Raw genomic sequence first — 26,542 nt, 5'->3', positions numbered from 1 at the left:
AATAATATTCAGGGTGTTCCTTTTTAAAAAAAACATAAGTTTGGTCTGTCACACTTTTTTGGTACATCCTGTATAATTCATGTAAGTTGTGTTCAAATTGCGTTTTCTAAAATCATAAACAAAGCAGTTAAAAGGGGAGCCGTTTATAATGAGACACCTGGTCCCTATAAATTTTTTTTGGTTTTTTAATACATAAGTCGCTCACTTTATAACTCCAAAATGTTTGAATTTTTTTGTACTTAGTGGCTATTATTTCAATTACTATTTTCAGGAAAAATTTTGGAAAATGGTGACTCTCGGGAAGCAGCTGAAACGCTTTTGGAAAAGTACATTGAATGCTTCAGCACTCACGTCAACGCAACATTAATTCTGGCCAATGATATTTGCATCATACATCCTAAGAATTTCATTTCTGCCATGCAAGTCTTAAAGAACGACATAATCGGTAAGTACACGACGTGTAATGAAAATATTTTTATAATTATAATTTTTTATTTGGATTTTACTTCATAAATCGTACACATATTTAATATTCAATTTTTGAAGTAAATTTTGTCTTCTTTACTCAAAAGCGATGCTTTGTAGTAAAATGATATAAAATATGCTGTTACACGCGCCTGTGGTAACACTGGTAACACTAAAAAGACCTTTTATATGGTAAAATATACACCTTTCATAACAATCTGCGATTACTACGTTTACTCCTCTACGAGGACCAAATAATTAGACTAGTGACAAATGACGGCACTTGATGAGGACCAAATATTTTTACTTTGAATTTGCTCCGGATTATTTTTCATCTTGTAAACACTTTGCTGTTGTACCCCCAAAAAAACTAAAAACTGCCTTCAGAAGGTGTCATTGATTTTCCAAAATAATCAATAATAAATTGGTAAAAAAATAAAATGTAAATTCGACTTTTTCGGTTTTTGTCGGATACATTCGGATGTAATGAACATTTTTTGAATTTTTTTTACCAAGTTATTTAGCAATAAAATGCGCAACTTTGCCTCCATTTAACTAAAGCTCTATCAACTGTATGCATCGAATTTGTAACACCCTGTATTTATGTAGATTTGGGCAAAGCTAAAAATTACACATTTTTCTATTTAGGGGTAACACTGGACTAAAAGCTAAAATTTACTAAACACCTTAAAAATGCACGGACTGAAATTATTAAAAGTGACAAAACACTTTAGGTCATTAACATACAAAAACAATGGTATTCGCACGAAAACAGCAACTAAAATATACAGATCCATCTGTAGACATTCTGGACTACGGGCACATACTCAGAGTAAACGCTACTGACAAAATAAAGACACGCAAACTACAGAACAGATTGCTCGGACTAGTAGGTAACCGAAATACGACAGCCTGCAAACCCACTACACAACTCATCTTACCAACTTCTCTACGAACGTACGAGCATGACCAAAATAACTGACAGACTCCTACAACTACAGACCAAGTGGAAAACTAACCCAAACAACTGGACAATTGTAAATCCACTATGCATAACAACACAGATCAGACAATCCTGTTACCTTTTCCCCGCTTTCACCCTGCTAGAGCACTTGAATTAGAAATGATTTTTTTTGGTTGAGCTTTAAATTGCACAACTTTGCCCTAATTTAAACTTTCTCCTATCTCTTACAGTTTCCAAAATCCCAATGGTGAGGGTCGAATTTGAATTACCCTGTACGGATAAAAAGTACTACAAAATGAGCCGGAACTGGCCTCTCTAGCTCTTCATGTTACCGAGTATACACATTTTTCTACGTTGAAATATAACGTAGAAATTTCCCTGTTTCGCTTTTTTAATATTTTTCCGAATAACCGAGTTACGTTTGGTTGAACTTGTTTAAGGTCTTTTAAAACACTTTTTTGTGTTTTGACACATTGTCAAAGCTTCTAGGGCGAAGACTGACATTTCTACACATTAACGTTTCCAACGTGCTAATTAAAACACCATGCATTGAATTTCAAACGGTTTAATAAAACCCAAAAACAACACCGTGTTCCATAAACACTTTTTTACACCTTTCGCAACGAATTCGCCATGCCGAATTCCCCCACGGTCGTCTTCTTCGGCGGCAAAGCTTGGGATACGATTACATACGTTGCAGCGGTTGCCAAACTTATAATACAAACACATATGAGCGTTAACACACATTTTTAGAAAATGTCTCCCTGACATGGCCCTTTAGGGCCAAAGTGCCCTAATGCAATCTTCTTGAGGACGAAATGCAATGCAACTTTCTTGTCGTACACTTTTTTGATATTGTAATAATTGTGTAACGCTTAGTTAAACTTGGTTAGAGTCTTTTAAAGCACTTTTTGTGCGTTAACACAATTTTTCTAAAATATCTCCCTGAGAAGACCCTTTATGGCAAAAGTGACCTAATGCAATCTGGTAAAGAGTGAAATTCCTACAACTTTTTCCTTTTACGTTTTTTTCTTATTTTTCTAAATAACCGAGTTACACTTGGATGAACTACCAAAATTTTATGTTCAAACCGGTTTTGACAATGGTTATGACCAGTTTTTTTCAAGATCACGTGACATTTCCGCCATTTTGACATGATTTAATTGCTTTATTCCAACCAGTTTTTCCAAGGTTACGTGATTTTTTTTGCCGGTCAATTTTTCCACGTATTTTCTAGAACTCGTGACACGTTTTGCCAAATTTACATTTTTTAAAACTTTTCATACACTCTTTCATTCAATCGTGGATAACTATCTTATTTGACACACATTGTATGGATTTTTATATGTCGATGGATGGCCAATGGGCTTTCCAATAACTACTTTGCATACATAACTCGCCAATTTGGTACACTCTGTGTAAACTTTTATACATCAATGGACAGCTAATAAAATGTTCTTTCTAACGATATGGCAACACTGGTTGGTTGATTTATTGGTTGGCTGTAGCTTGAAAACGGAGGCAGCTGTGGAAGGTACGACTACCCCATCGTTCTTTTTACAAAAATTGAGCACAGGTTCGCGAAAACCGCATTACTGTAGCTTTGCTACTGGGAGTTACCCCATAAAATCATCGAATTTGAGACACCATGTACAATTTAATATTGGAATCAATCTGGTGGCACTGACATTTTCTAACAATCTTACTAATTAAGAAGCCAACCAGATTCCAAACGTTTAATTTCAAGCATCTAATCTTTTGAACCTTGTTTTTCTTTCAATGGACCACACTCCAAGAACTCACCACAGTTAGATATACAAAAAAAATTATGTAATTTATAAAATAAAACAGAAAATATAATCTATCAAAGTACAAATACGGTATTTGTATTTTAGGTACTTTACTTCCTGAACTAGTAGTGAGTCTTATCCTTCTGGAACAAGAACTAACCATGTTCTTAGCGTCGATGGATTGGCTAGCTTATTTCAAAGACACTCTTAAGTATTTGGACAAATTATGCAGAGTTTCTCCGGAGATAGAAAATATTGATTTGGATGATATCGGTTGGCCGGGAGTATCACAGGTACTGTTGAGTCAAGTTGCAATTTTGTTTTTACGGAAATCGTCTTGCAGACAAAAGTGCAGAATGTGTCTCATAAGTTGCATGATGATTTACCTCTGATCAGAAAAGCGGATTTGGAAAATCACAATTTAGATGGTGGGAGGTATGTTAAACTTGTGATAATTTTATTTTAACTGTAATGTATTTAACTTTTTTGTTTTGCATTGAAGATGGCTTGTGTTAAATAATCGAGTCTATGACGTGCAAGATTTTCGTAGCGACAATCCTGCAATCACTGATATTCTTCAAAAATATACCGGAAAAGATGCTAGTTCCGTGATTAACACGTCTTATCCGCATTTGATTTCGTTAATGGAACATTATTTAGTTGGAAATTACTGTCTTCCGGAACCTGAACCTTCTCTTAGTGGAAACGTGGACTATATGTATGTTTGTTTTATGTTGTTGGACTGTGAAAGACATTTAGGATTTCTGTTGGGTAAGTAGTTAGTTAAAATTTTGTTAGTGTGTTATACGTTACGCTAAAATAGGTTTGCATGCCTTTAATCTGCGTCAAAGTATACCTCCAAAGGAAGAGGAACTACAGTCTAAACAATGGAATGCTGCGGTATTTCTTTCTGGCGGCTTACAAGTCGATCAGCCGCCTAATCCGTATGAAGAAGAAAAAGGAGAGTCGAGAAGTACAAATTCTACTGCTGACAATACCCCGACTGAGCCGAACAGAAGTAAAGTTTCTCAGAAAATTTTGAAGAATTTTCGGTTGCCAATAGAGAGAATCAATTCGTTTATTAATGCCTTAGCTGAAAGCAGATTATCGGTAAGTGTGTACATTTTTTGTAGTTTGCGTAAAAAAAATATGAATGGACAAATAAGCATAAAGCAAAGGAAAAAAGGATAGAGAAGTTTTTTAGGGAATTTTGGAGGTAAACTTTAGATCTTCTTGTTCTCCATTATTCCGAATGATAGTTAATATTTTTTAAATACAGTTATTATCATGCTCTACAACTCCCGCTAGAGAGAAATAGTTATTAAAATAGATGTTTGCGTTGTTTTTGTAGAATTATTAATAACGGGTGTTCAATAATTGTTATGGTTGTAGTTGGCTGTGGTTCTCTCGTTCTAGCATGAACGTAGGGCCGTTGAGAAGTTCGTATTTGGTTTGAAATCAAACCGGCGGATTGACAGCTGTCATATAATAATTGTTTGCAAAGTTATCTAATACATACGCTTTTTGTGACAATTGCCATCCATAGGCGACCTGACCATAACAATTATTGAACACCCGTTACTTAATAGTGTTGTACAGGGTGATAACTAACTTCGTTAATTTTGATTTGATCGAATAGTTTAAATTAGCAAAGTTTAGCATTTTTTCTGGATCGTCAGTATCCGAATTTTTGAGCCCATTTGTGGCTTTTGTGTACCCAACCCCAGGTACCGTGTGACCCAATAAGACTGTTCCTCGACCATATCTCGGGAACCGTTCGTCGTATGATTTTGGGGTAACATTTTTTTTAGATAAATCGGCCATGAAGAATCGCTGGAAAATATTTTCAAGTTCTAAAAATGACCACCAGAGGCCGTAACTGCCATCTTAAATTTTTTAAATTGCATTTTCTATAAATTTTGCACAATAAACTGGAGTTTTTTTTCCTCATTTTTAAAGCGAACCAATTTCAATTGTTTTTGCAATAACTTCTTAACGGTTTGACTAATTTTAACAAATTCGGTATTGTTGAAAAGAGCATTTCTTGGGCAATAAGAATCAACCAAAATATAGTTAATTTAGTTGAATATACACAGAAAAATATGAATATGAAAAAAATTGAATATGTACAGAGTGATTGGTTGAATTTGAACCACCCCTTTAACTACCTTAATTTTGATTTTAGCAAAAAAAAACGTTAAATACAAAACTGTAGATAGGCCGAGATATCTTTCTCACAACTTATGAAAGCGAAAGGTTTGTTCAGAAACCCAAATTGGACAAGTAGGATAATTAATCGAATCGGTATTCGTATGTAAAAGATATCTATCCGTTCAGAAACCGGGCATTTGTCACATACAGTGTGTATTGAGATCTCGGTAACCGTAAAAGCTGCAGAGTCGGTTAAATAAGGAAAGTTTTAGAGAATTTTATGGGAAATTTATTCCCTGTTTCCAAATTGAATTATCTTACTCGGTTTTACTCGATTTTAAACAATTGCTTACAGTTCCTTAACATGGCAAAGAGTTTTGAAACGAAGATATTATTAGAGCACTTTTTAACGTAGAACACGATGGCGTATTTAGAAAAAATCTATCGTGTTTTTGGTTTCCGAGATATGGATGATAACTTTGTAAATTCTTATGGCCGCCCATTTTGAGATTTTGCATTTTTGGAACGCGCTTAAAAAAATATTTTCAATTATATATTTGATGATAGTATTAGTTAGTTTCTAAAGTGCAGAATTTTTTTTTTATTTTTGTCATAAATAGTCTTGGAAAATGTCGCCGCCATTATGAAAAACAAATAATACACTGTTTGTTATAAGTTTGGTTATATCTCTAAATTTTTATAATAAGACAACTTTTTGTAGAGAGGTACTACTCCCAAAAAATTGCAAATGAGATTGAAGGCAATTTCAGCTAATAACATACATAGACTTTAAATATGCTTTCCGAAAATACCTACAAAATTTCAAGATGGCGGCCATAAGAGTTTACAAAGTTATCATCCATATCTCGGAAACCAATGGCGATAGATTTTTTTAATTACGCCATCGTGTTTTACGTAAAAAAGTGCCCTAATAACGTCTAGATTTCAAAACGCTTTTTGGCTTTGTTAACAAGCTATAAACAATTGTTTAAAATGCAACATTTGACGTTTTTCAGATTTTCTGGAAAACGGAGAAAGATAATTTAATTTGTAAATCGGGAATAAGTTTCACATAAAATTCTCTAAAACTTTCCTCATTTAAACGACTCTGTAGCTCTTACCATTACCGAGATCCCGATACCTGTGGAACCAATTTGTTGTTTGTCAAAGATTGGAAAAAAGAAAAAGCGAATAGAAAAATTAGAATGCGACATGTTTCAGACATTCATATTTAGTTTTAGTTGGCACCAGTTTTTCATATTTGCTGATTTAGTTTTATTTTCCGTGTATTAGGTAGTACAGTTTATGTTAAAATACTAGATATATTTTGTTTCCTTCTATGTTTTAGGATCAGTACGTTATAGCATTCCTAGCTGTGGTAGAGCAACATTCAAAAGCCAACAATTACCTCACTAGAGTTGACTTTTCTTTTGAACATCCTGTAGAGGAAATCGGAAGAGTTCTTTTTGCTGTTTTAATAAAACATTTAGGATTGGGCTATGTTCTTTTGCCAGTTTTAGACGCATGTAAGTGATTTATTAGATTCAACTGTTTCTGGTGCATACTTGTTAATGAATTTAATTGAAAACGAGAAACAACGAATTTTAGATGCGTCCCAGCCGAATAATTTAAAAGTACCAAGAGCAATTTCTGAAATGATTCGATTAGTGCATCAAAGCAAGTGGGGTCTTATAAAAAGTAGACAGGAAGCGAACAAAAGCTACAAGGAAATTTGCATTCCATTATTGGAAAAGTGCCGTTTCCTTTTGTATGAAGTAAAACCTGCTGTTAGTGTTGAAATGGAAGCATTTAGAAAAGTCAACGTACTGTATAAAGAACCACGTGTTAGAACGTTGGTCAAAAAGGTTTTACCAATTTTTGAATTAATCCTTGAGATTATGTTTCATAGCAATACTTGCAGGTCATTAAAGAGTTAAAGTGTGGTCGTCACACTTCGGATATTCAAAAACCTGAAGACATTGTTAACGCAACCATTCAGTCTCAGAGTATAGAAAGGAAATCTCATGAAGACTTAGTGAAACAGGCGATGAAAAGAGCACCATCTGAAGGAAAAATTGCGGAAAGCAAAAGCGAAACGGACGATATGAATAATGAGATAAAAAATGGAGCTCAGAAATGTAAGTTGGGTCTAGTGTATTTACTTAAAATTTGGATTCTCCATTTATTTTTTTCATTTTGATGCTTTCTTTAATACGTTTTTATCACACTGTACTGTTATTTGCATTTAACATACCTCAAAGTAGACACAATAAAGAGTACTTAACGGCCGGCGTACGGTAAGATTTATTTCTTTACACGCACATTCAGCACTCATGGAATGCAGCATGGAACTTTCAGAGATATTTCCATCCATTCTTCTTTCCAAGGCGACAATGAGGGCGATAAAGAATACACTCCTGCAAAACAATTATTAGCTGAATAGCAGAATATCTATTTTTAAAACTGTAACAGTTAAAAAAATACACAAAATATTAACAAACTGTGACAACTGACAATTAAAATATCGTGTTTAGAGACAACTATTGTGAACAGAGAAAAAAGTTTTGCCAGATCTGTCAGCTGAATATCTACTGTTGACCAATAGGAAATAAGTGACGTAAGACGCAAAACGCGGTTATGAGAACTAAGCTTTAAACCGACCCTGAACTTCTTACTGTTGAATGATGTGCCTCGATTTTGAGACACCCTCAACTTACGAAATCTAGTACCGAATAGACTCTTGTAGGTGACGCACGAAATGTTTTAACCGAGTCTTTTTCCTCAAATTCGTCAAAAAATCCCGTTGACGAAATAAAGTCTGAAGTAGATGAGAAATGGAACATTGAAAAGCCGGAGAACGCTGTAAGGATTGAACCCAACCAAGAAGAGAAAGAGAGAAAACTCGAAGCTGAAGTTGTTTTATCAGGTTAGTTACTTGAACAGTTTAATGCAGTGTTACGTTTATTTAATATTTTATTAGGCATAGTTTCAAAACTAACGGAAAAACAAATGACCAAAGTTTGTAATGATAATTTAGATTTAATGAGCTCGATCCTGGATTTTGTAATTAATTCAAATTGCGATGTGGATATTTTAAGAAAAGTCATGTACTTTCAGGTAAGTTTAAGCTACATATCTAAATACTTGTTTGGATAACAATGTTTTAGGTTAAACGGTCAAAAATTCGAAAAATTGGGCTTAACATGATAAAGGAATTATTCGATGAAACTTCTCTTTTAACATCTGTTAAATACTCAATAATTAACGGTTATTTGGGATTGACGAAAGAAGAAACCCAAGTTAAACACTGTTTAGAAAATATCCAGCTTGTTACTCCTTTTATAAAAACTGACATGCTCCTAGCTCAACTGAAGATTACCGAATGGTGTATAAAAAATTTAAGAAACTATATTCTGAGAGATATCTCGTCAAAATCGGCAAAAATGAAAGGAAACTCGAAAGTTTCAATAAATTTTGGAACGTACACTTTGTTGAGAGACATACCCAGAGCGCGGATGTTACTAGCTTTATTGGGAATTTTAGCGTCCGATTATTATAACGCTCTGGAACTGAATCCTTTAATAAACAGTGGGGTCATATCGTCAGTTTTAGCCTTGCTAAAGCAAACTGGATGTGACCAAACAATAGTTAGGAAAGTTTCGGAATTTTACGTACTTTACGCGGACGCCGTTGATTCAAATAAACCTAGCTTGAGGTCCTTAAGTGGCCCAGAATTGGCCAGCTATATGAAAGTGGGCACTAAAGTTATTCGAGGTGCTGACTGGAAATGGGGCGACCAGGTATTATTTTTTTAGCGTGTTTGTTTTATCAAACTGAATCTATAATAAATGATGCACAGGATGGTAGTCCGCCTGCTGAAGGTCGCGTCATTGCGGAACTAGGTGAAGACGGTTGGATCCGCGTTGAGTGGGCCAATGGGACTACAAACAGTTACCGAATGGGCGTCGAAGGCAAATACGATTTAACTTTAGCAGCGCCCCCTTCACCAGTGTCATCTGAAAGCGATACTACTGATGATTCTTATGAAAAAAGTAAGTGATAATGGCCTATTTTTCTCATACTGTGTTGCTCTGCTATATTTTACATACCAATAGATTCACTATACAGGGTGGGCCAAATTGGACGTATTTAAATGGGAAGTGCTCTTATTAATAGAGATAGGCAAAAACTGATGTCGCACTGAGGCACGTTGTTAATTTTGTCGTCCTGTCAAATTAAAAACGTTGACATTTACTGTCACTTTGATTTAAACGAATATCAAAGGTATAAAAATGCTGCGCTACAATGAGAAGGCCCAAATGCTAATTCTAAATGTGCTGCTTTTTTTCGAGTACGAAAAGAAACAGTTTCCAGATGTCAACTGAAACTCTCATGATCATGTGATTTTCAAGGCACTTGATCATCAGTCACTTCCGAATGCACTCATTTTTCAAAACATTTGTAGGTTAAAATTTGTGATCTAATTCCAGACATGCGTGTTTTTTTACCTGCTTGACGTCATTCTCAAAGGGTAAAAGTCTGACTATATCTGTCACCTTTTGACTCGTACTTTTCTTAAAAACTTTCTTGTGCATTATTTTATATTTCATTAAATTAAAATACATACATACATTTTTAGTGTAAATAGTTTTTTTCTATTAGACACGATTTTTGAGATACGCACAAAAGAATCGTTAAAAAGAAACAATTTTCAAATATCAAGTTTTATATGTCGTTAGGATGGTAATTTTAAGATCTTTTTAAAAATGAAATAATATACAGGGTGTTCATTAAAAAAAAAAACAATTTTTATGTGCCTATCTCAAAAACCGTGTCCAATAGGAAAAAACTATTTACACTACTGGATTCTACGCAAAAAGTTGCTCTAGAAATGTATTTTCAGAAATAAAAAACAATGCACCTGGAAGACGCTAGACAGTTTTGAAGAAAAGTACGAACTTTCAGAAGCACCTGTCAAACGGTGACAGATATTAACCAACGGTTTTCGCCATTAGGTTTTCTATCAAATTTGAGCTTCAGACACCGACATCAGTTTTTGCCTATCTCTATAAATAAAAGCACTTTCCATTTAAATACATCCAATTTCGATGTTTCTATAGGAGATCTCGAAAACTAGAGAGAGTGAAAGAGATAGAAGAAAACTGATATCCAAGTCTCGATATCTTTTTTTGAGATATGTGTAGTGCTGTATTCAAAATTTTCTAAGAAAAATTAGTTTTTGAGTTAAGTGCAAAAAACCGATTTTTGTTGATTTAAAAAAAACATTTTAATTTCGTTATTTTGAATTGTAGCTAAATATCTGTTACATTATTAGGACACTTTTTCGCATAGATTCCAGTGACGTAGATGAAATTTTTATAAACTCATTGTTTTTAGAGTTATCACATAAAGTTGTATTTTTTTAAATAGAAGGTATAACTTTTTCTTACATGATTAAAAAGACATTTTTTTTACATTTTATAACAAGTAGGGTTTTATATTGAAAAAACTGTTACTTAAGAAACTTAATTTTAGAAAAACAACGAAGCAAAATAAAAAATAAAATATATCATTCTTGATTTGTAAAACACTGTCAATGTCAAAAAAACTTAAGGCTAGGAAATGTAACAACTTAGTTCTAGGAAATACAAACAAAAACTCTTACATTATTTTTTTTTAAATGATCGTATACTAAAACTCAAAGTAAATACTCAAATTGTAGTCCGTTATTTGTCTGACATAAATTAGAAGTATCTCAAGGTTGTTGTTGCATTTTCTATATAATTTGTCTTTAATATGTCCCCAAAAAAAGAAATCAAAAGCGGGGTCAAATCAGGTGACCGTGGTGGCCATTTTACGGGTCCCTTATTTCCAATCCAATTACGTCCAAAATTTAAATTTAATCCATCTATAACAGCTCTGGTATTATGGGCTGGAGCACCATGTTGTTGAAAGAACAAATTACTCGCCTCGATTAATGGTAGGGGGACATATTCAAAAATATGTTGTTGTAGAATGTCTAAATATCTTTGGCCATTGAGATTTTGATATGCTAAAACGCGGACATAGACTGCCTGATGTGGATTTCATCGGACCAATAATGAGCATTATGCCTATTAAAAATTCCGACACTGGTGATAAAACTTTCATCTGTCCAAATTATATTTCGCGAAAAGTTTGGATTTTGACGAACTTTCTGAGAAAACCACTGGCAGAACTCCAATCTTCTTTGAGAATCTGTTGGCTGAAGATGGTGTCGCTTCCTAATAACATAAGGCTTGAATTTAGGCCTTTTAAGAATATTTAGGGCGCGCCTTCTTGAAATCCCTTCTTGAAGTTATACCTTTTATTTGAAAAAATACAACTTTTTGCGATAACTCAAAAAACAATTAGTTTATAAAAATTTCATCTACGTCACTGGAATCTATGCGAAAAAGTGTCCTAATAATGTAACAGTTATATTTAGCTACAATCCAAAATAACGAAATTAAAATGTTATTTTTAAATCAACAAAAATCGTTTTTTTGCAATTAACTCAAAAACTAATTTTTCTTAAAAAATTTTGAATACAGCATTAAACATATCTCAAAAAAAGACATCGAGACCTGGATATCAGTTTTCTTCTACCTCTTGTAGCTTTCGAGATCTCCTATAGAAACATCGAAATTTGCGCACCCTGTACAGGGTGTCCCTGAAATGAGTGTACAACGCTTAACCACAAATTTCTTGGAAAAAAATAAGGCGATCTAGGCAGACTTACAAGTCCAAAGTTGCTTAATTTTGTCGCTACAGATTTTCACGAGTTTTGGGACCAACAATTACTACTATTACTACTATTTACTTACTTATTATTTACTTGTGAGGTAATAGTAAAAATTACTTGTGGCTCGTAAATAAAAGTTATTATTTTTGTGACTCCTGGATCAATTACTTTAATAATTTGTTTTTTCTACTGGCTGACTTTATTTTGAAATTTTTTCGCCTTTTACAACATTATTGTTTTTCTAAAAAAATACAATACTTTGCAACTCATCACTAAACACACTACAAGCTGTTGTTTTTGATTCCGTATATCGTTTTTTTTTTGTTACATTTGGAGACATACACGAGGTTGTTACTTTTTCTATTTTTAAACTTACAAAACACATTACACAACTTTCACACTATTTACACATTTAAAACTTAAATTACTATATAAAATGTGTAAAATTCTTTTTTCTAATTTTGGCATATAAAGTGACACTTTTCAAAACTGATTAGAGAGACAAAACGTTTTACTTTTCGTAACTAGTTACATAAAGTGATACTTTTCGTCATAGTTCATTTCATCACTCCCTGTTTTTATGCATTTCCGTAGAAACATATGGGCGACATCCATCATAACATGTCGTTGTCACAGTTTATACAAGGTGCTATGAAAGTGAATATTTCTGTTAAATCACTTTAAAAGATGGTTTTCACAGCTTTTTGGTCAAAAAACTAAATAAAAAGTTTAGGTCCGTATTTGAAAAATTGAAGTTGATGATGGTAACTAAAAAACGAAACGTCGGAGCTGAAAACTAAAACTATTTTCTTGAAGAGCATAAGAAAGTGCCTCCAGAAGGTGCCATTGATTTTCCAAGATAATCAGAAATAAAGTGGTAAAAAAATAAAATAGAACTTTGAATATTCCGGTTTTTGTCGGATGTCACCGGAAGTAATGAAAATGTTTTGAATTTTACTTTTTTTTATTTAACTAAACCTGTATCAACTATAGTTTTTGAGATAGCAATGCTAATGCGTCGAATTTGTATTGTATACTTGTTTATTTTTGTCATTTTTATTTGATATCTAATATGAACTCTGAGTCTCTTTGTTTCGAATGTAAAAATTTTGATTTCAAAACATTGATGATCCAACTCCCGAATCCTAACATCAACTTTTCAAAATAAAGTCAGCTAATAAAAAATATTGAAGCAATTGATACAGGGATAACAAAAATACAATCTCAACAGTAGTTTTTATTATTTTTTAAAGTAATTGTTATTATTTCCTCTTGAAAAAATATTTCGTTTAGGTCAAAACATGTCAATTTATGTAGTAATTTTTGGTCCTAAATCTCGTGAAAATTGATAAGCGCCTTTATAAATTATTTGGAAAAATCGATATTAATTTGAGAACTTTGGCGCCCTGTAGCGGCAAAATAAAGCAACTTAACGGATATAGGTAAGTTTGCCTAGATCGCCTTATTTTTTTCCAAGAACAACAACTGCGCACGAAAAATATCGTTACAGCATAATTTTTGGCAGGCTTTTGTTGTTTTTTATGCATTTTTTCTAATTAGGTTCACAACTAGTTAAAGATAATCAACTGATAAAACTACTTCGAGATGCTAGCATCAACTTTCTTCGCAACCTGACCATTAGCGCCGGTTTATCAAATGAAAATCTTCACTTCACTTCACTCCACGGGCTCAGCAGTTTATTTTGTACCGTTTTAAACTCGAATAATCCGGATTGGTGTAATTTGACGCTTATTCGTTCCATCTGCCAAACTCACCAACTGTGCAAAGCGTTCAGCACCAAGCCTTGGATCAACACGTTGCTCGGATTTTTGACCCACTCCAACACTAGCGGCGGAAATGAGTTTAACTTACCGAAACAGGTATAATTGTGACAAACTTTTTGGTTTTTACTTAATACTATTCTTTTATCAATTTTTAGATTTTAACTATAAGACTGTTACTAACAGTATTATATTCGTGGGATATGGACAATCCTGATATAACGACAGTATTGGATAAATTATTGAATATCCTTGGTAAGTTTTCAAAATTAGACTTATTTTTTAACAAAGAGATTTTAAAAATTGTGTTACTGTACAGAATGTTTGAGGCACGTCATAAAGATCTAAGCAACGGTAAGAGATATATAGAGCCGGTTAAATTGGGACAAATTTGGAATTCACTAATTCACCTTAAACATTCAAAATTTCCGATTATATTTAGAGATGTTTTTGTTTTATTCGTATCTTATTTGAGAGATTGTTAGCTAAGAGTTAAGAAAAGAGTTTTTCATTATACGACTCTGAAAACTGTCTATTTCTCGGCTGATTTATCGTCGATGAAATTTACCTTTTCCGCGAGAACGCACGAAAGCGAGAAGGTGTACATTTTCGGTGCGCTGTTTTTAACTGGTGAGGTTTCCCGCGCGCTGGTAAAAACTTGTTATTTCTTCCATAAAAACCATTTTTTTAAGAGTCTGATGTGTTAGATTACTATGATGATTTGATGCTAAAAGCATGAGCTCAAGTTGCAGCTAAAATCGATTAAAACACATTGACATTTTTTGGGTGTGCTTTACATAAAATGTCATAATACCTGCATGAATTTTATAACAACTTGTCACTATCAATGTCAAAGTATTTTCCTAATAACATGTTTAAATGATGTAAACGTTTTTCAGAGTCTGTGTTACAATCTTTTTACTTATTGCTAATAAAATTAAAACTTATCTCGGGCGTGGATAATTGAGCATGAGATAGCCCTGCTAAGCAACACTTTTGGGTTTTAAGGTAGTCGAAAACATACACTGAACTAGGTGAAATGTACAATCTATATTTACAAATTTACAGTTTATAAAGAATAAAAAACAGTTAAGGCTGAAGACTTAAAATTTACTCAGGAAATTACTCGAACACAGTTCTAGGGCTGTTGCTAACTCTTAACTTAAAACATACCGCCCTTACTGCCAGATTTACTGGAGCCGGGGACGAATCGGGATGCAGCGCTACAGCACGATCCTCCAGGCCAATGTCGTTGTTGTAGAATACCTAGGCAGAAATCAAGAGCAGCAAACAGCACCCAAAAACAATAAGCTAACTGACCTTGACTCGGTTAATCTGTTGTGTTGTAAGTGGCAATAAGCCAGAATAAAGGTCCACTTCCAGTGGTTACTACAAGGCTTAACCAAACCAAGGTCAATACTTAAAAAGTCAAAACAGTAACTATTACTCTAAATGCTATCAAGTTAAGTTCCAGTTGCTTTGTGAATCACAATAAAACTATAACCCACTAACCAGGCGAAATGCTCCCTCCAAAACAGTCACCACACTCTTGGTGGTTTAGCACGTGGCTATCCGCTGGCCAGTCATCCAGCAGGAAAATAAAATGGTGCCTGAATCTTTGTTCCCTTTCAATCCACCAATCCACGAACTCTTAGCTCCCTGTAGCTACCGCGTGGGTCTGTCCACGGCAAATCAACCAACTACCACTCCCTGCTTGTTTCCAACAAATTACCCTGCTCTGACTCCAGGAGACAGGCTTTGACAACAACCAGGAGGGGCCCTTCAGATAAATCTAACCTTAAATACCCAGGTTAACACATGTCAAGAAAATTACCTTTTTATTTCCAAAAAAGGACGAAAAAGCAAAACGGCCCGCTTCCAACCACTGGAATACGGCCACCCTTAAATAAAACCAACATTAAAACCTGGATTGTTTCTAGCAAATTAAGGCAACTTACCAAAATGGCGGAAATAACCTCACACACACGTTCATTACTCGTCTGAAATGGTTTTTCCCGTTCTCTGACATGACTTCTCGTGTCGGCTTCGCTTTCCACGGGAAAACCGTTTTTCTGAACTGGTGAAATATAATATTCTTGGTTCATTGCTCTAAAGTTAACTGTTTCCCGTACAATGGATTTTATGAACCAAAACAGACATTTTTATAACGTTTTGAACTTCTGTTTGATATAAAAACTGGTACTTTCGTCGTCGGACACCTTGTATATTATCTATGACATGCATGTCTTTGAATAACGGGAGCAATGAGATCGACCCCCCACGGCAGCACTAGAGGTAATTCTCGACCTCACACCGCTCCACATCATGGTGAGAAGAACTGCTTGGGGAGCACATCTCAGGTTGGATAAGGCCGGATTTAAAAGGAGAGCACACAGTGCAAGGGACTCACTGCCTACTGGCAGTGCACACCTCGCCCAACCGACGAAATCATTAGAAAGTTTAGTTTCGAAAAACAATTTCTAACGGAACTGAGCACCAAAAGAGATTGGAGCAGAGAATCCGGGGCACGTCGTAGTAAAGGGTAACGAACAAGCAGATACTCTGGCACGAAAAGGAGCATCAGCGCCACTGATCGGGCCAGAACCATTCTGCGGCATTGGAAAAGCATATGTCCAGGAAGTACTTAATAAAGCTGAAGAAGGACTAAGAGCAACGCACTGGCAAAGACTTCCAGGACTGAGGCAGGCCAAAGATCTCTTCGGCAATTTTAACCGAGCAAGATCGAAGACACTGAAGAACCTCAGAAAAATTAGTCTCAAGGCATTAACGGGGTTTCTAACGCGTCATTGTCGACTCAGAGAACACCTAAGGAAGCTAGGCCTAGCAGAGGACAGTACTTGCAGGTTTTGCGGAGAAGAACCAGAAACACCCGGCCACATCTTGCTGGAGTGTTATGCTGTACGCCACAGAAGATTAAACACACTGGGATTACCCCAGCTGGCTGTGGAAGAAATACCTCGAACAGACCCACTCAAGATTCTGAAATTCCTAAAGGAACTAAATCTTGAGGGGCTGCTATGAACAAGCAAACCTTGAGATAGCAGAAGAAGATGGGGTACAATAGATCTAATCAGGTCGCAGTACATCTGTCACCATCCACACCTACCATTACCATTACCATATTATCTATGACACTAGTGGGTTTTAAATTTTAACAAGAGCCATTTATAGCTTTACATTTTAATTTATTTTATTCCTGGAACCGGAAAGAGGGATCGTTTCATAAAAAAATACGCACAGTGGTGTTTTTCATCAATCATAATTGTACAAAACTTCACATGATCAGGAAATTGTATTTCTAGATGATGAGTGATATTTTGGGTTAATTTTACTGTGACTGTAGGCTCTTTGTTGGATTAATTATTATCAGAGATATTGTTAGTGGCATCATAAAATCACAACCAACTTGCTACTTAGTCTAAACATAGAGGGTGTCCCACGACGAAAGACACCGATTGATATTGGAAAAAGTATAAATAGGAGAGTTTTGAAAATTTGGCAGGATACTGATGTGGGCATGCCCAATCCAACTAAAATATTTTCAAGATGGTTGCACTTCCGTTTATACCGGAAGTCGATCACAACTTTCTTATTTTAAATAGAACACCCTATATATTATTACATATTTGGATTCCTCACAACATTCTGACGATGTTTTTGATGACGATGATATTTGATGTTTTTCCAAAAAAGTGACAGTTGCAACGCTCAACATCTTTTTGTACCCTGTCAAAACCGTATTTAATTTTGCAATGAAACTTTGGGTTATTGTAAATAAAGGATCGTTTTATTAAACTGAGGGTGCGTAATGACTCATTTGTATACAGGGTCGTCAAAAAAAAATCATAAACTTGCCACTAAAAAAAATGAAAAATCTCAAGTTTTTTAAATAGAAACCCACATTTTTTATGACGGAATCATTTTGAGCATTAAAAATTACTATAAGTTTCAATTTACTTGCCTATACCTAAATCCAACCCATTTCGTTTTATTTGAGAATAAACATTTTTTTATTATGCTGCACGGTTGGGATTATGTGGTGTTCTAGTTGGTCATGCTTTTGACACACGGTGATATTGGAGACCGGCAGGGCATGTTAATAACACTAGTTTTGAGTGTTTTGACAACTGCAAATATGCCGTGGCGGTTATGTTATTCAAACCAAGATTACTTAAATAAAGTTGTGAGTAGAACATGTGAGGTATTTGCCGCTCGTTATCCAGAAAAACCAAAGCCATCACCAAAATTGACAGCTTTTGGTGATGGCTTTGGTTTTTCTTTGCAAATAATTGAAAATTTTAAGAATACGGGATATGTGAAGATATAAGCTATTAAAACAAAACCAATCCTTAATAATACAAATGTAGAAATTGCAATTTTGGGCTATTTTGTTGCAAATCCAACTTTGTCAATAAGACAAGTTTCCGTAGAATCAGGCATATCCAAAAGCTCAATTCAGAGGATCCTGAAGAAACATAAATTTCACCTTTTTTTTATTTAAATTAGTGCAACACTTAAATGAGGTTGACTTTCCGAAGAGAGTTGTTTTTAGTGAGTTTTGCTGACTAGTCACTATGGAGATGAATTGTTTTTGAATAATATTGTTACGATTTTCCCGTGGGTTCACACAAAGTCAATTTAACTCAACAATTAATAACTTTATTTGCACTTCAAAACACTCCGTACAATAATTAACACAGCTACTAAAAACACTACTACAATTCCACAATTACTCCGCTATTTAAACTTTACCGCGTTCCCAAATTCACTACTACACTACTACTCTCTCTCTCGTCGACGCCGCTTCTTTTATATTCACAAACCACGTTCTAGAATGACCGCGAAACGCTTCGCGATTTGCTTCGAATCTTCCAGGTGTGGCGCTTCCTAACTGTGGCCTACTTTAATACGCGCCCGGCCAGATATTGCGGCGCATCGATTTCATCGAGTATCGAACATAGTAGGCCCAAACCGTAACAATATTATTTGGAGCGACGAGGCCAAATTCACTAAAAATGGAATGTTCAATAGACATAATTCAAACTATTGGTGTGACATAAATCCACACGTAATTAGAGAGAGAAATTTTCAAGAAATCTGGAATTTTTATAATAAAAAATGTTTATTCTCAAATAAAACGAAATGGGTTGGATTTAGGTATAGGCAAGTAAATTGAAACTTATAGTAATTTTTAATGCTCAAAATGATTCCGTCATAAAAAATGTGGGTTTCTATTTAAAAAACTTGAGATTTTTCATTTTTTTTTTGTGGCAAGTTTATGATTTTTTTTTGACGACCCTGTATACAAATGAGTCATTACGCTCCCTCAGTTTAATAAAACGATCCTTTATTTACAATAACCCAAAGTTTCATTGCAAAATGAAATACGGTTTTGACAGGGTACAAAAAGATGTTGAGCGTTGCAACTGTCACTTTTTTGGAAAAACATCAAATATTTCGAAAACGGCTAGAGATAGGCATAGGGCATTCTATACAAAAGTTGGTCAGAATTTTGTGAGGAATCCAAATATGTAATAATATATAGGGTGTTCTATTTAAAATAAGAAAGTTGTGATCGACTTCCGGTATAAACGGAAGTGCAACCATCTTGAAAATATTTTAGTTGGATTGGGCATGCCCACATCAGTATCCTGCCAAATTTTCAAAACTCTCCTATTTATACTTTTTCCAATATCAATCGATGTCTTTCGTCGTGGGACACCCTGTATACATCCCACAACAAAAAATGCTAAAACGCTTAAATAAAGTTAAATTTGTTACTTTTAGTTGCTAAAATGTTAATAAAACTCGAGTTTGCCCAATAAAATACCAGTCGAACAATTCCGGGGACCAGGTTCTACGAAATTTCAATAGAAGACAGATCAAGAATACCACCTAATCGATTACAAGAGGGACACGCCCAATTTCTCTTTCTATAACTGTCAACAATCGAGTCTCTTGTATTTTTACCGTTGCTGCGACCCTGATGATATGCCTCGATTTTGAAACCCCTGTCATATTATAGCTCAACATGTAAAATACATTTTAGGTAGCATAATAATAACGTGTTCATATGATGTGGGCAATAAGCCAGTCTCCACTAAGAAGTCTCTAGTGTCACTTACTCAAAGCCACAGCAGCACTTTAGCTCAGGAAATAATCAACTTATTACGAAGTTTACATAACCTCGTAGGTTGGAATCAAGTACTGAACGCCATACTGAACCAGAAATTAAACTTAGCAGGGTAAGTAATATATCACGAAATTATTTTTGTGCTTGTAGCGGGTGGTCAACTAAGAATCCGAGGTACAGTATTTTGAAAATTATCCATTATAGAGGCTTACGGCAAAAAAAAACTAAAAGGGTCAAGCGAAACACTTCGAAACACAAGCGAAGTATTTCTCTAAATTTTATAGTTTTCGAGATATTTACCGTTATTTTATTCAAATTTTAAATATTAGGAAGGCTGTAGCAGGGAGACGGTTGGTTTACTTTTCTGACATCTAGGGTTATTCACGTTATTCGACACGGATGATTGTGACTAAACTATGCACTTTCAACAAAGTTTTGATTCTGGAATGGATATAGACCTATTGGAGGTATCTTTCAAACATATTTTCAAGATTTACCGGTTGTCCCAAATGCAGAAAAAGTATCAAAGTTGTATTTTTTTCAAATGGAATACCTAGTATTTTATTTGATTTTCAGAATCTACGTTGAAAATAAAAGATAATTACATTGAGGTTTAATACGTCTAAACGTTCTTTACAGTTTGTCAGATATTCGTTATTTTGTAGAAATTTAGAACAAATTTTAAGGTTTAAGCACTCAACCTCTGTTTGATTTTTATTAATCAAAATTTGCTTGGGAACTGCTAAATGATCAAGTTTTAGGATCCATGGGTTAGAAATTGTCTCACTCATACAGGATGTCTCAAAACTTTTACCCAATAATTACAACCTTTAAACTTCAATAACTTGTCAAAATAAAATTGAACACCACCTATTTTATGGTTAAAGTAGATTCAAAATTTAATTATCTATCGTAAATTATTGAGGTCTCCTATGGCTAACTGTTCGCTTTTTTTTTGGAAAGTCAACCTTTCTCGAATTTGCACCGATTTTGAGTGATTTTTAATACCCTTAAGGAATTACCACAGATTCAAACTGTTTTAAATGACAGCTTAAATAGCAAATTAGCGAAATTTTTAGGAGTATGTCCATTAAGATACTAATAATGTGGCTCAAGGATTCAAAAACGGAGTAGGTATGTTGGTGTTTCTAGTCGAATGGTCGCCGTTTTAAACATTTTTTATGATTTATTTTTGTAACTTGTATAGCAAATTTACAAAGTATTAAGCCACTATTTTATTCTAGGCTTTACTTAGATTAGTTAACGATAGATATGTAGTTGGAAAAGATACCAAGTGATCTTTGAACGATATCAAAAATCAGTCAGTCAGCTCTAGTTTAAGAAATGTCGATTTTCCAAGAAAACGTTTTCAATTAGCGGCATAAAACCTTAATAATTTTCGATCAGTAATTAAATTTTGCATATACTGTAACCATAAAATAGGTGGGGTTCCATTTGATTTTGACAAGTTTATACTACTTAAACATTTTAGTTTTGAGTAAAGTTTTTGAGACTTCCTTTATGAGCTAGACAATTGATCACTTTTGGATCATGAAACTTAATCTGTTATTAGCGCCCAAGCCCATTTTGGTCAATAAAATTCAAAGGAAGGTTGAATGTTTAAATTTTAATATTTGTTCTACATTTTTACAAAATAACGAATATCTGAAAAACTGTAAAGTTTCGACCTATCAAACCTCAATAAAATTACCTTTTATTTTCAACGTAGATTCTGAAAATAAAGTAATATACTAGGTGTTCCGTTTGAAAAAATATGACTTTGATACTTTTTCTGCATTTCGGACAACCGGTACATCTTCAAAATATTTTTAAAAGATATCTCCAATAGGTCCATCCCAGAAAGTAAGTAAATAGTTTAGTCACAATCTTCCGTGTCGAATAACGTGAATAACCCTGTACAAGTAAACAAGTTTTTGAAGATGTCATAATTTGACAGCTCATAACTTGGTCCCTGTAACAGTTAGAAGGTTAGTTTAAACGTCAAGTAGCTCGTGCAAAAAGAAAGAAAAGAGCAAGCAAAAGCTAACGAAAGTTTATTACCTAAAAGTCAAGAGCATCCTAAGATAGGGAATACGTAGTTTTTATGGCATAAAAGAATAAAAATGCCATTGCCAATATAGAAAGGGTTTCAAACGAGGTTTCAAAGCATTATAAGCGGGCGTTATGATAACGCCCGCCTATAATGCCCTTAGGTTGTTATGAACACTATAACCTACACCGTTTCCAAGGTATTACGTATTCATAACGTAAAGGTGAAACATAAAAATAAAAGGAAAAAATAAGTAATACAGGGAAAAAGTAAATTAACAATCAATATGACACCGTCTACGCTTATGGTTGCGTTACGATTTCTCTATGTGACCACTGTGCACCATGTACACCCATCCATATCAGTACAGCAATCTTCGTCTCCCAATTTCATTTTCGCGTATATGAAAAAATGGAAAATATTTCTGACAAGAGTCAGTTTATTATTTAACGTCACATCAATCGTCGTCACCAGCAAACATAACAATAAACGTCACCGCGATTGCTCGACCCCGCTCATTTTATTTATCAAAATTTAATAATTTCTAAGTGGATATCGTTTGAACAAAAAAACTTTAGTATTCTCTCTTCCACAGATTTGGAAGGTATAGTGCGTTCCTCATAAACTTTCAATTTTCCCAAAAGGGGTGGTTTTCCTAGTTATTAACCTGGTAAATATTTTTTGCCAGGAGAAATTCCGCGGAAAAAATATTCCCAAAGAAATAAATCCCTTATTTTTTGGGAAAAATTTCATAATCTGGCAACTTTAGAAAGTCAACGTAAACAAATAACGAAATGATAGGTAGGATGCCCGAAACTTTTTTTTTAATTGACTACTAAAGGGCTAATAGGAAAAGGATGCAAAAATAATTAAAATTAAATAGTGGATCGAAAAGTACAATAATATACAGGATGTCTTTTAAAATAGCAAACTTGATACCACCTTTAAACGATAGATCAAGAGTCATAACCTATTGGCGTTTCAAGATAAGAGAGACTCCCCTTGGTGATCAGTTTTGAAAACAGTTGCGCACATTCCAGCTGTCATTTCTTCATTTGTTTACGTTGATTTTGGTTAGGAGTTTAGCACTGGTTTCACAAATATGAAGTGACAGTGTCATATTATTTACAATATTAGGTTAGGAATGGGTTGCCCGATTTTAGTTCAACTGGCGCTGCGATCTTAACTTGAAACGCCAATAGGAAATTGAATTTAAAAAATAATTTTCCACGAATTTTTCCAGAAATGTCCAAAAAAAAATAGTAGGTAAACGGCTTGATTTATTTCTTAGATTTTTGCTTATGTGAACAATCTTGTCTTTTACACCCGGTTGAATCTAAATGTATATTTTTTCGTATCTGGGCTTTCTTTTTACAGGTAAAAGACTTTCTTGCGCAACCTCAACTTTCAGAAATCTCCATGTTAAAAACATGCTAAGGAATATATCAGGCCTAAATATTAAAGACAGAAAAATGACGTTTTCAAAATTGTAAACAAATCACCAGTTTAATATGGTTGAAGTCATAACTACTCGTACCTATACTACCTTATTGCTAGAGACATATTAGCGATCAATATTTCAACTGAATGATTTATTAAAAGTTAGATAAGATTCTGGTAAAAGGTTCACAATAAAATAGTATTACAAAGCACGGTAGAAAGTTTAATTTTTGTCCCGAGATCTCGGCGAACTTCATAATTTGTTGACAGAAATCAAACACTTTCCACCTGAGTATGTAATACTGTTATTGCACAACCTTTAGCGACACTAATACCGATTTAAATAATAAGACCATGACAGAGTTTTCTCGTGTTTTAATGATTTTTTTTAATTTATCACTTATAGCTACTTCCTCAGTGATTTATCAACAATGCATGAAGCTGTTAACTCAGACCAGCAACACTACATGGTAGTTGCTTGCTTAAATGTTATCGGAGCATGGGATGTTCGTCCAAGAGTTGGAGCTCTGACTGAAATTGACAGTGTTCCTGGTACCGTAACAAGAGTGACGCCTAAAGGAAAATTATGTGTGCAGCTTCATGATAGTGGAGAACTAAAGAAGGTAAGTTTAATGTTTGATATTGTATTTCATCGATAAATAATGGCGTTTTCGATTCAAGCTTATCTGTAATAGTATATACAGAGTGTCCCACGACGAAAGATATCGATTGATATTGGAAAAAGTATAAATAGGAGAGTTATGAAAATTAGGCTGTATACTGATGTGGGCATGCCCAATCTAACTAAAATATTTTCAAGATGGTTGCACTTCCGTTTATACCGGTCGGTTAAGTCGATCATAACTTTCTTATTTTAAATAGAACACCCTATATATTATTTATTACATATTTGGATTCCTCACAAAATTCTGACCAACTTTTGTGTACAATGCCCTATGCCTATCTCTAGCCGTTTTCGAAATATTTGATGTTTTTCCAAAAAAGTGACAGTTGCAACGCTCAACATATTTTTGTACTATGTTAAAACCGTATTTCATTTTGCAATGAAACTTTGGGTTATTGTAAATAAAGGATCGTTTTATTAAACTGAGGGTGCGTAACGACTCATTTGTATACAGGGTCGTCAAAAAAAAATCAAAAACTTGCCACTAAAAAAAATGAAAAATCTCAAGTTTTTTAAATGGAAACCCCCATTTTTTATGACGGAATCATTTTGAGCATTAAAAATTACTATAAGTTTCAATTTACTTGCCTATAGCTAAATCCAACCCATTTCGTTTTATTTGAGAATAAACATTTTTTTATTAGGCTGCATGCTCGGCTGCATGGTTGGAATTAGCTGGTACTCTAGTTGGCCATGCTTTTGACACACGGTGATATTGGAGACCTGCAGGGCATGTTAATAACACTAGTTTTGAGTGTTTTGACAACTGCAAATATGCCGTATTCAAACCAAGATTACTTAAATCTGTTTATTATTTACGGAAAATGTGATAAAGTTGTGAGTAGAACATGTGAGGTATTTGCCGCTCGTTATCTAGAAAAACCAAATCCATCACCAAAAGCTGTCAAGCAAATAATTGAAAATTTTAAGAATACGGGATATGTGAAGATAAAAGCTATTAAAACAAAACCAATTCTTAATAATACAAATGTAGAAATTGCAATTTCTAACCAACTTTTGTGTACAATGCCCTATTCCTATCTCTAGCCGTTTTCGAAATATTTGATGTGTTTCCAAAAAAGTTATAGTTGCATTGCTCAACATATTTTTGTACTTATATTAATAATTAATTTAACAAATGTTCGAAATTTCGACCTTCAGCTTCGTGACACTTTGCGCACCTTAGGATCAGCTGCTCATGGTTGCTGCTCTTATTGCGTTTGGGCTTAAACCACGAAACGCGTTTCTCACTCTTTCAATACAATTTTCCTTTGTTGTTAAAGGAAGATTGTAAACTTCATCTTTAATTGCCCCCCATACAAAATAATCTAAAACTGACATGTCTGGCGAGCGGGGTGGCCAGTGAAACGGTCCGTTGTTAGCAATCCACCGGTCGTCAAACGTAGCTTGTAGAAAATTATTGACAATATGACCATTATGAGGAGGTGCGCCATCATGCTGATAAATTACCCGTCTTCTGTCGGCTAGAGGTAAATTATCCAAGTATTCCCTTTCTAAATCTTGAATTATAGCTAGATATCGATCACCTACAATAAAAACATAGCATTAAATTAAGTTTCAGAACTTCACAATTTGTCGTTTAACATCGTCGATATACCGTTTAAATTTTCTTCATAAAAACGTATCATAACAATTTGGTCATTCCTCACAGCACAATAAACATTAAAACTCCAGATTTCTTGAAAATTTCTCTCTCTAATTACGTGTGGATTTATGTCACACCAGTAGTGTGAATTATGTCTATTGAACATTCCATTTTTAGTGAATTTGGCCTCGTCGCTCCAAATAATATTATTCAAAAACAATTCATCTCCATAGTGACTAGTCAGCAAAAACTCACTAAAAACAACTCTCTTCGGAAAGTCAACCTCTTTTAAGTGTTGCACTAATTTAAATGAAAAAGGGTGAAATTTATGTTTCTTCAGGATCCTCTGAATTGAGCTTTTGGATATGCCTGATTCTACGGAAACTTGTCTTATTGACAAAGTTGGATTTGCAACAAAATAGCCCAAAATTGCAATTTCTACATTGGGATTATTAAGGATTGGTTTTGTTTTAATAGCTTTTATCTTCACAGATCCCGTATTCTTAAAATTTTCAATTATTTGCTTGACAGCTTTTCGTGATGGCTTTGGTTTTTCTGGATAACGAGCGGCAAATACCTCACATGTTCTGCTCACAACTTTATCACATTCTCCGTAAATAATAAACAGATTTAAGTAATCTTGGTTTGAATAACGTAACCGCGACGGCATATTTGCAGTTGTCAAAACACTCA

At 34.2% G+C, this 26,542-nt stretch overlaps 1 protein-coding gene and 2 long non-coding RNA genes across 4 annotated transcripts in view; 2 read left to right on the top strand and 1 right to left on the bottom strand.

The window, feature by feature from the left end:
• HERC2 (E3 ubiquitin-protein ligase HERC2) overlaps positions 1 to 26,542 on the top strand; it is a 162,166-nt gene that overhangs the window by 31,864 nt on the left and 103,760 nt on the right. Inside the window, exons 19-34 of the mRNA XM_081974333.1 lie at positions 272 to 445; positions 3,325 to 3,512; positions 3,563 to 3,654; positions 3,722 to 3,990; positions 4,043 to 4,329; positions 6,719 to 6,896; positions 6,979 to 7,235; positions 7,292 to 7,508; positions 8,117 to 8,296; positions 8,351 to 8,487; positions 8,538 to 9,170; positions 9,230 to 9,422; positions 13,694 to 14,013; positions 14,073 to 14,169; positions 19,985 to 20,180; positions 23,965 to 24,181. Of these exons, the coding sequence (XP_081830459.1) occupies positions 272 to 445; positions 3,325 to 3,512; positions 3,563 to 3,654; positions 3,722 to 3,990; positions 4,043 to 4,329; positions 6,719 to 6,896; positions 6,979 to 7,235; positions 7,292 to 7,508; positions 8,117 to 8,296; positions 8,351 to 8,487; positions 8,538 to 9,170; positions 9,230 to 9,422; positions 13,694 to 14,013; positions 14,073 to 14,169; positions 19,985 to 20,180; positions 23,965 to 24,181 (3,635 nt within the window). The remainder of the gene's footprint in view (positions 1 to 271; positions 446 to 3,324; positions 3,513 to 3,562; positions 3,655 to 3,721; positions 3,991 to 4,042; positions 4,330 to 6,718; positions 6,897 to 6,978; positions 7,236 to 7,291; positions 7,509 to 8,116; positions 8,297 to 8,350; positions 8,488 to 8,537; positions 9,171 to 9,229; positions 9,423 to 13,693; positions 14,014 to 14,072; positions 14,170 to 19,984; positions 20,181 to 23,964; positions 24,182 to 26,542) is intronic.
• Positions 14,946 to 15,994, bottom strand: LOC145725543 (uncharacterized). 2 transcript variants are annotated; one of them, XR_014177325.1, is made up of 4 exons: positions 15,873 to 15,994; positions 15,749 to 15,815; positions 15,427 to 15,694; positions 14,946 to 15,180 (listed from the first exon to the last, which is right to left on the bottom strand). It is a non-coding gene; the product is annotated as an uncharacterized LOC145725543 (long non-coding RNA). The 2 variants fall into 2 exon arrangements; XR_014177324.1 differs by having other exon boundaries at positions 14,946 to 15,694.
• On the top strand, positions 16,817 to 17,061 carry LOC145725553 (uncharacterized). The gene is made up of 2 exons (XR_014177339.1): positions 16,817 to 16,878; positions 16,912 to 17,061. It is a non-coding gene; the product is annotated as an uncharacterized LOC145725553 (long non-coding RNA).

Source organism: Ips typographus, linkage group LG2, assembly GCF_016097725.1.
Source record: "Ips typographus isolate SLU linkage group LG2, UJ_Ityp_2.0, whole genome shotgun sequence".
Taxonomy (NCBI): domain Eukaryota; kingdom Metazoa; phylum Arthropoda; class Insecta; order Coleoptera; family Curculionidae; genus Ips; species Ips typographus.
Note: the sequence above shows the minus strand (reverse complement) of the source record. Positions and strands in the feature narration are given on the sequence as shown.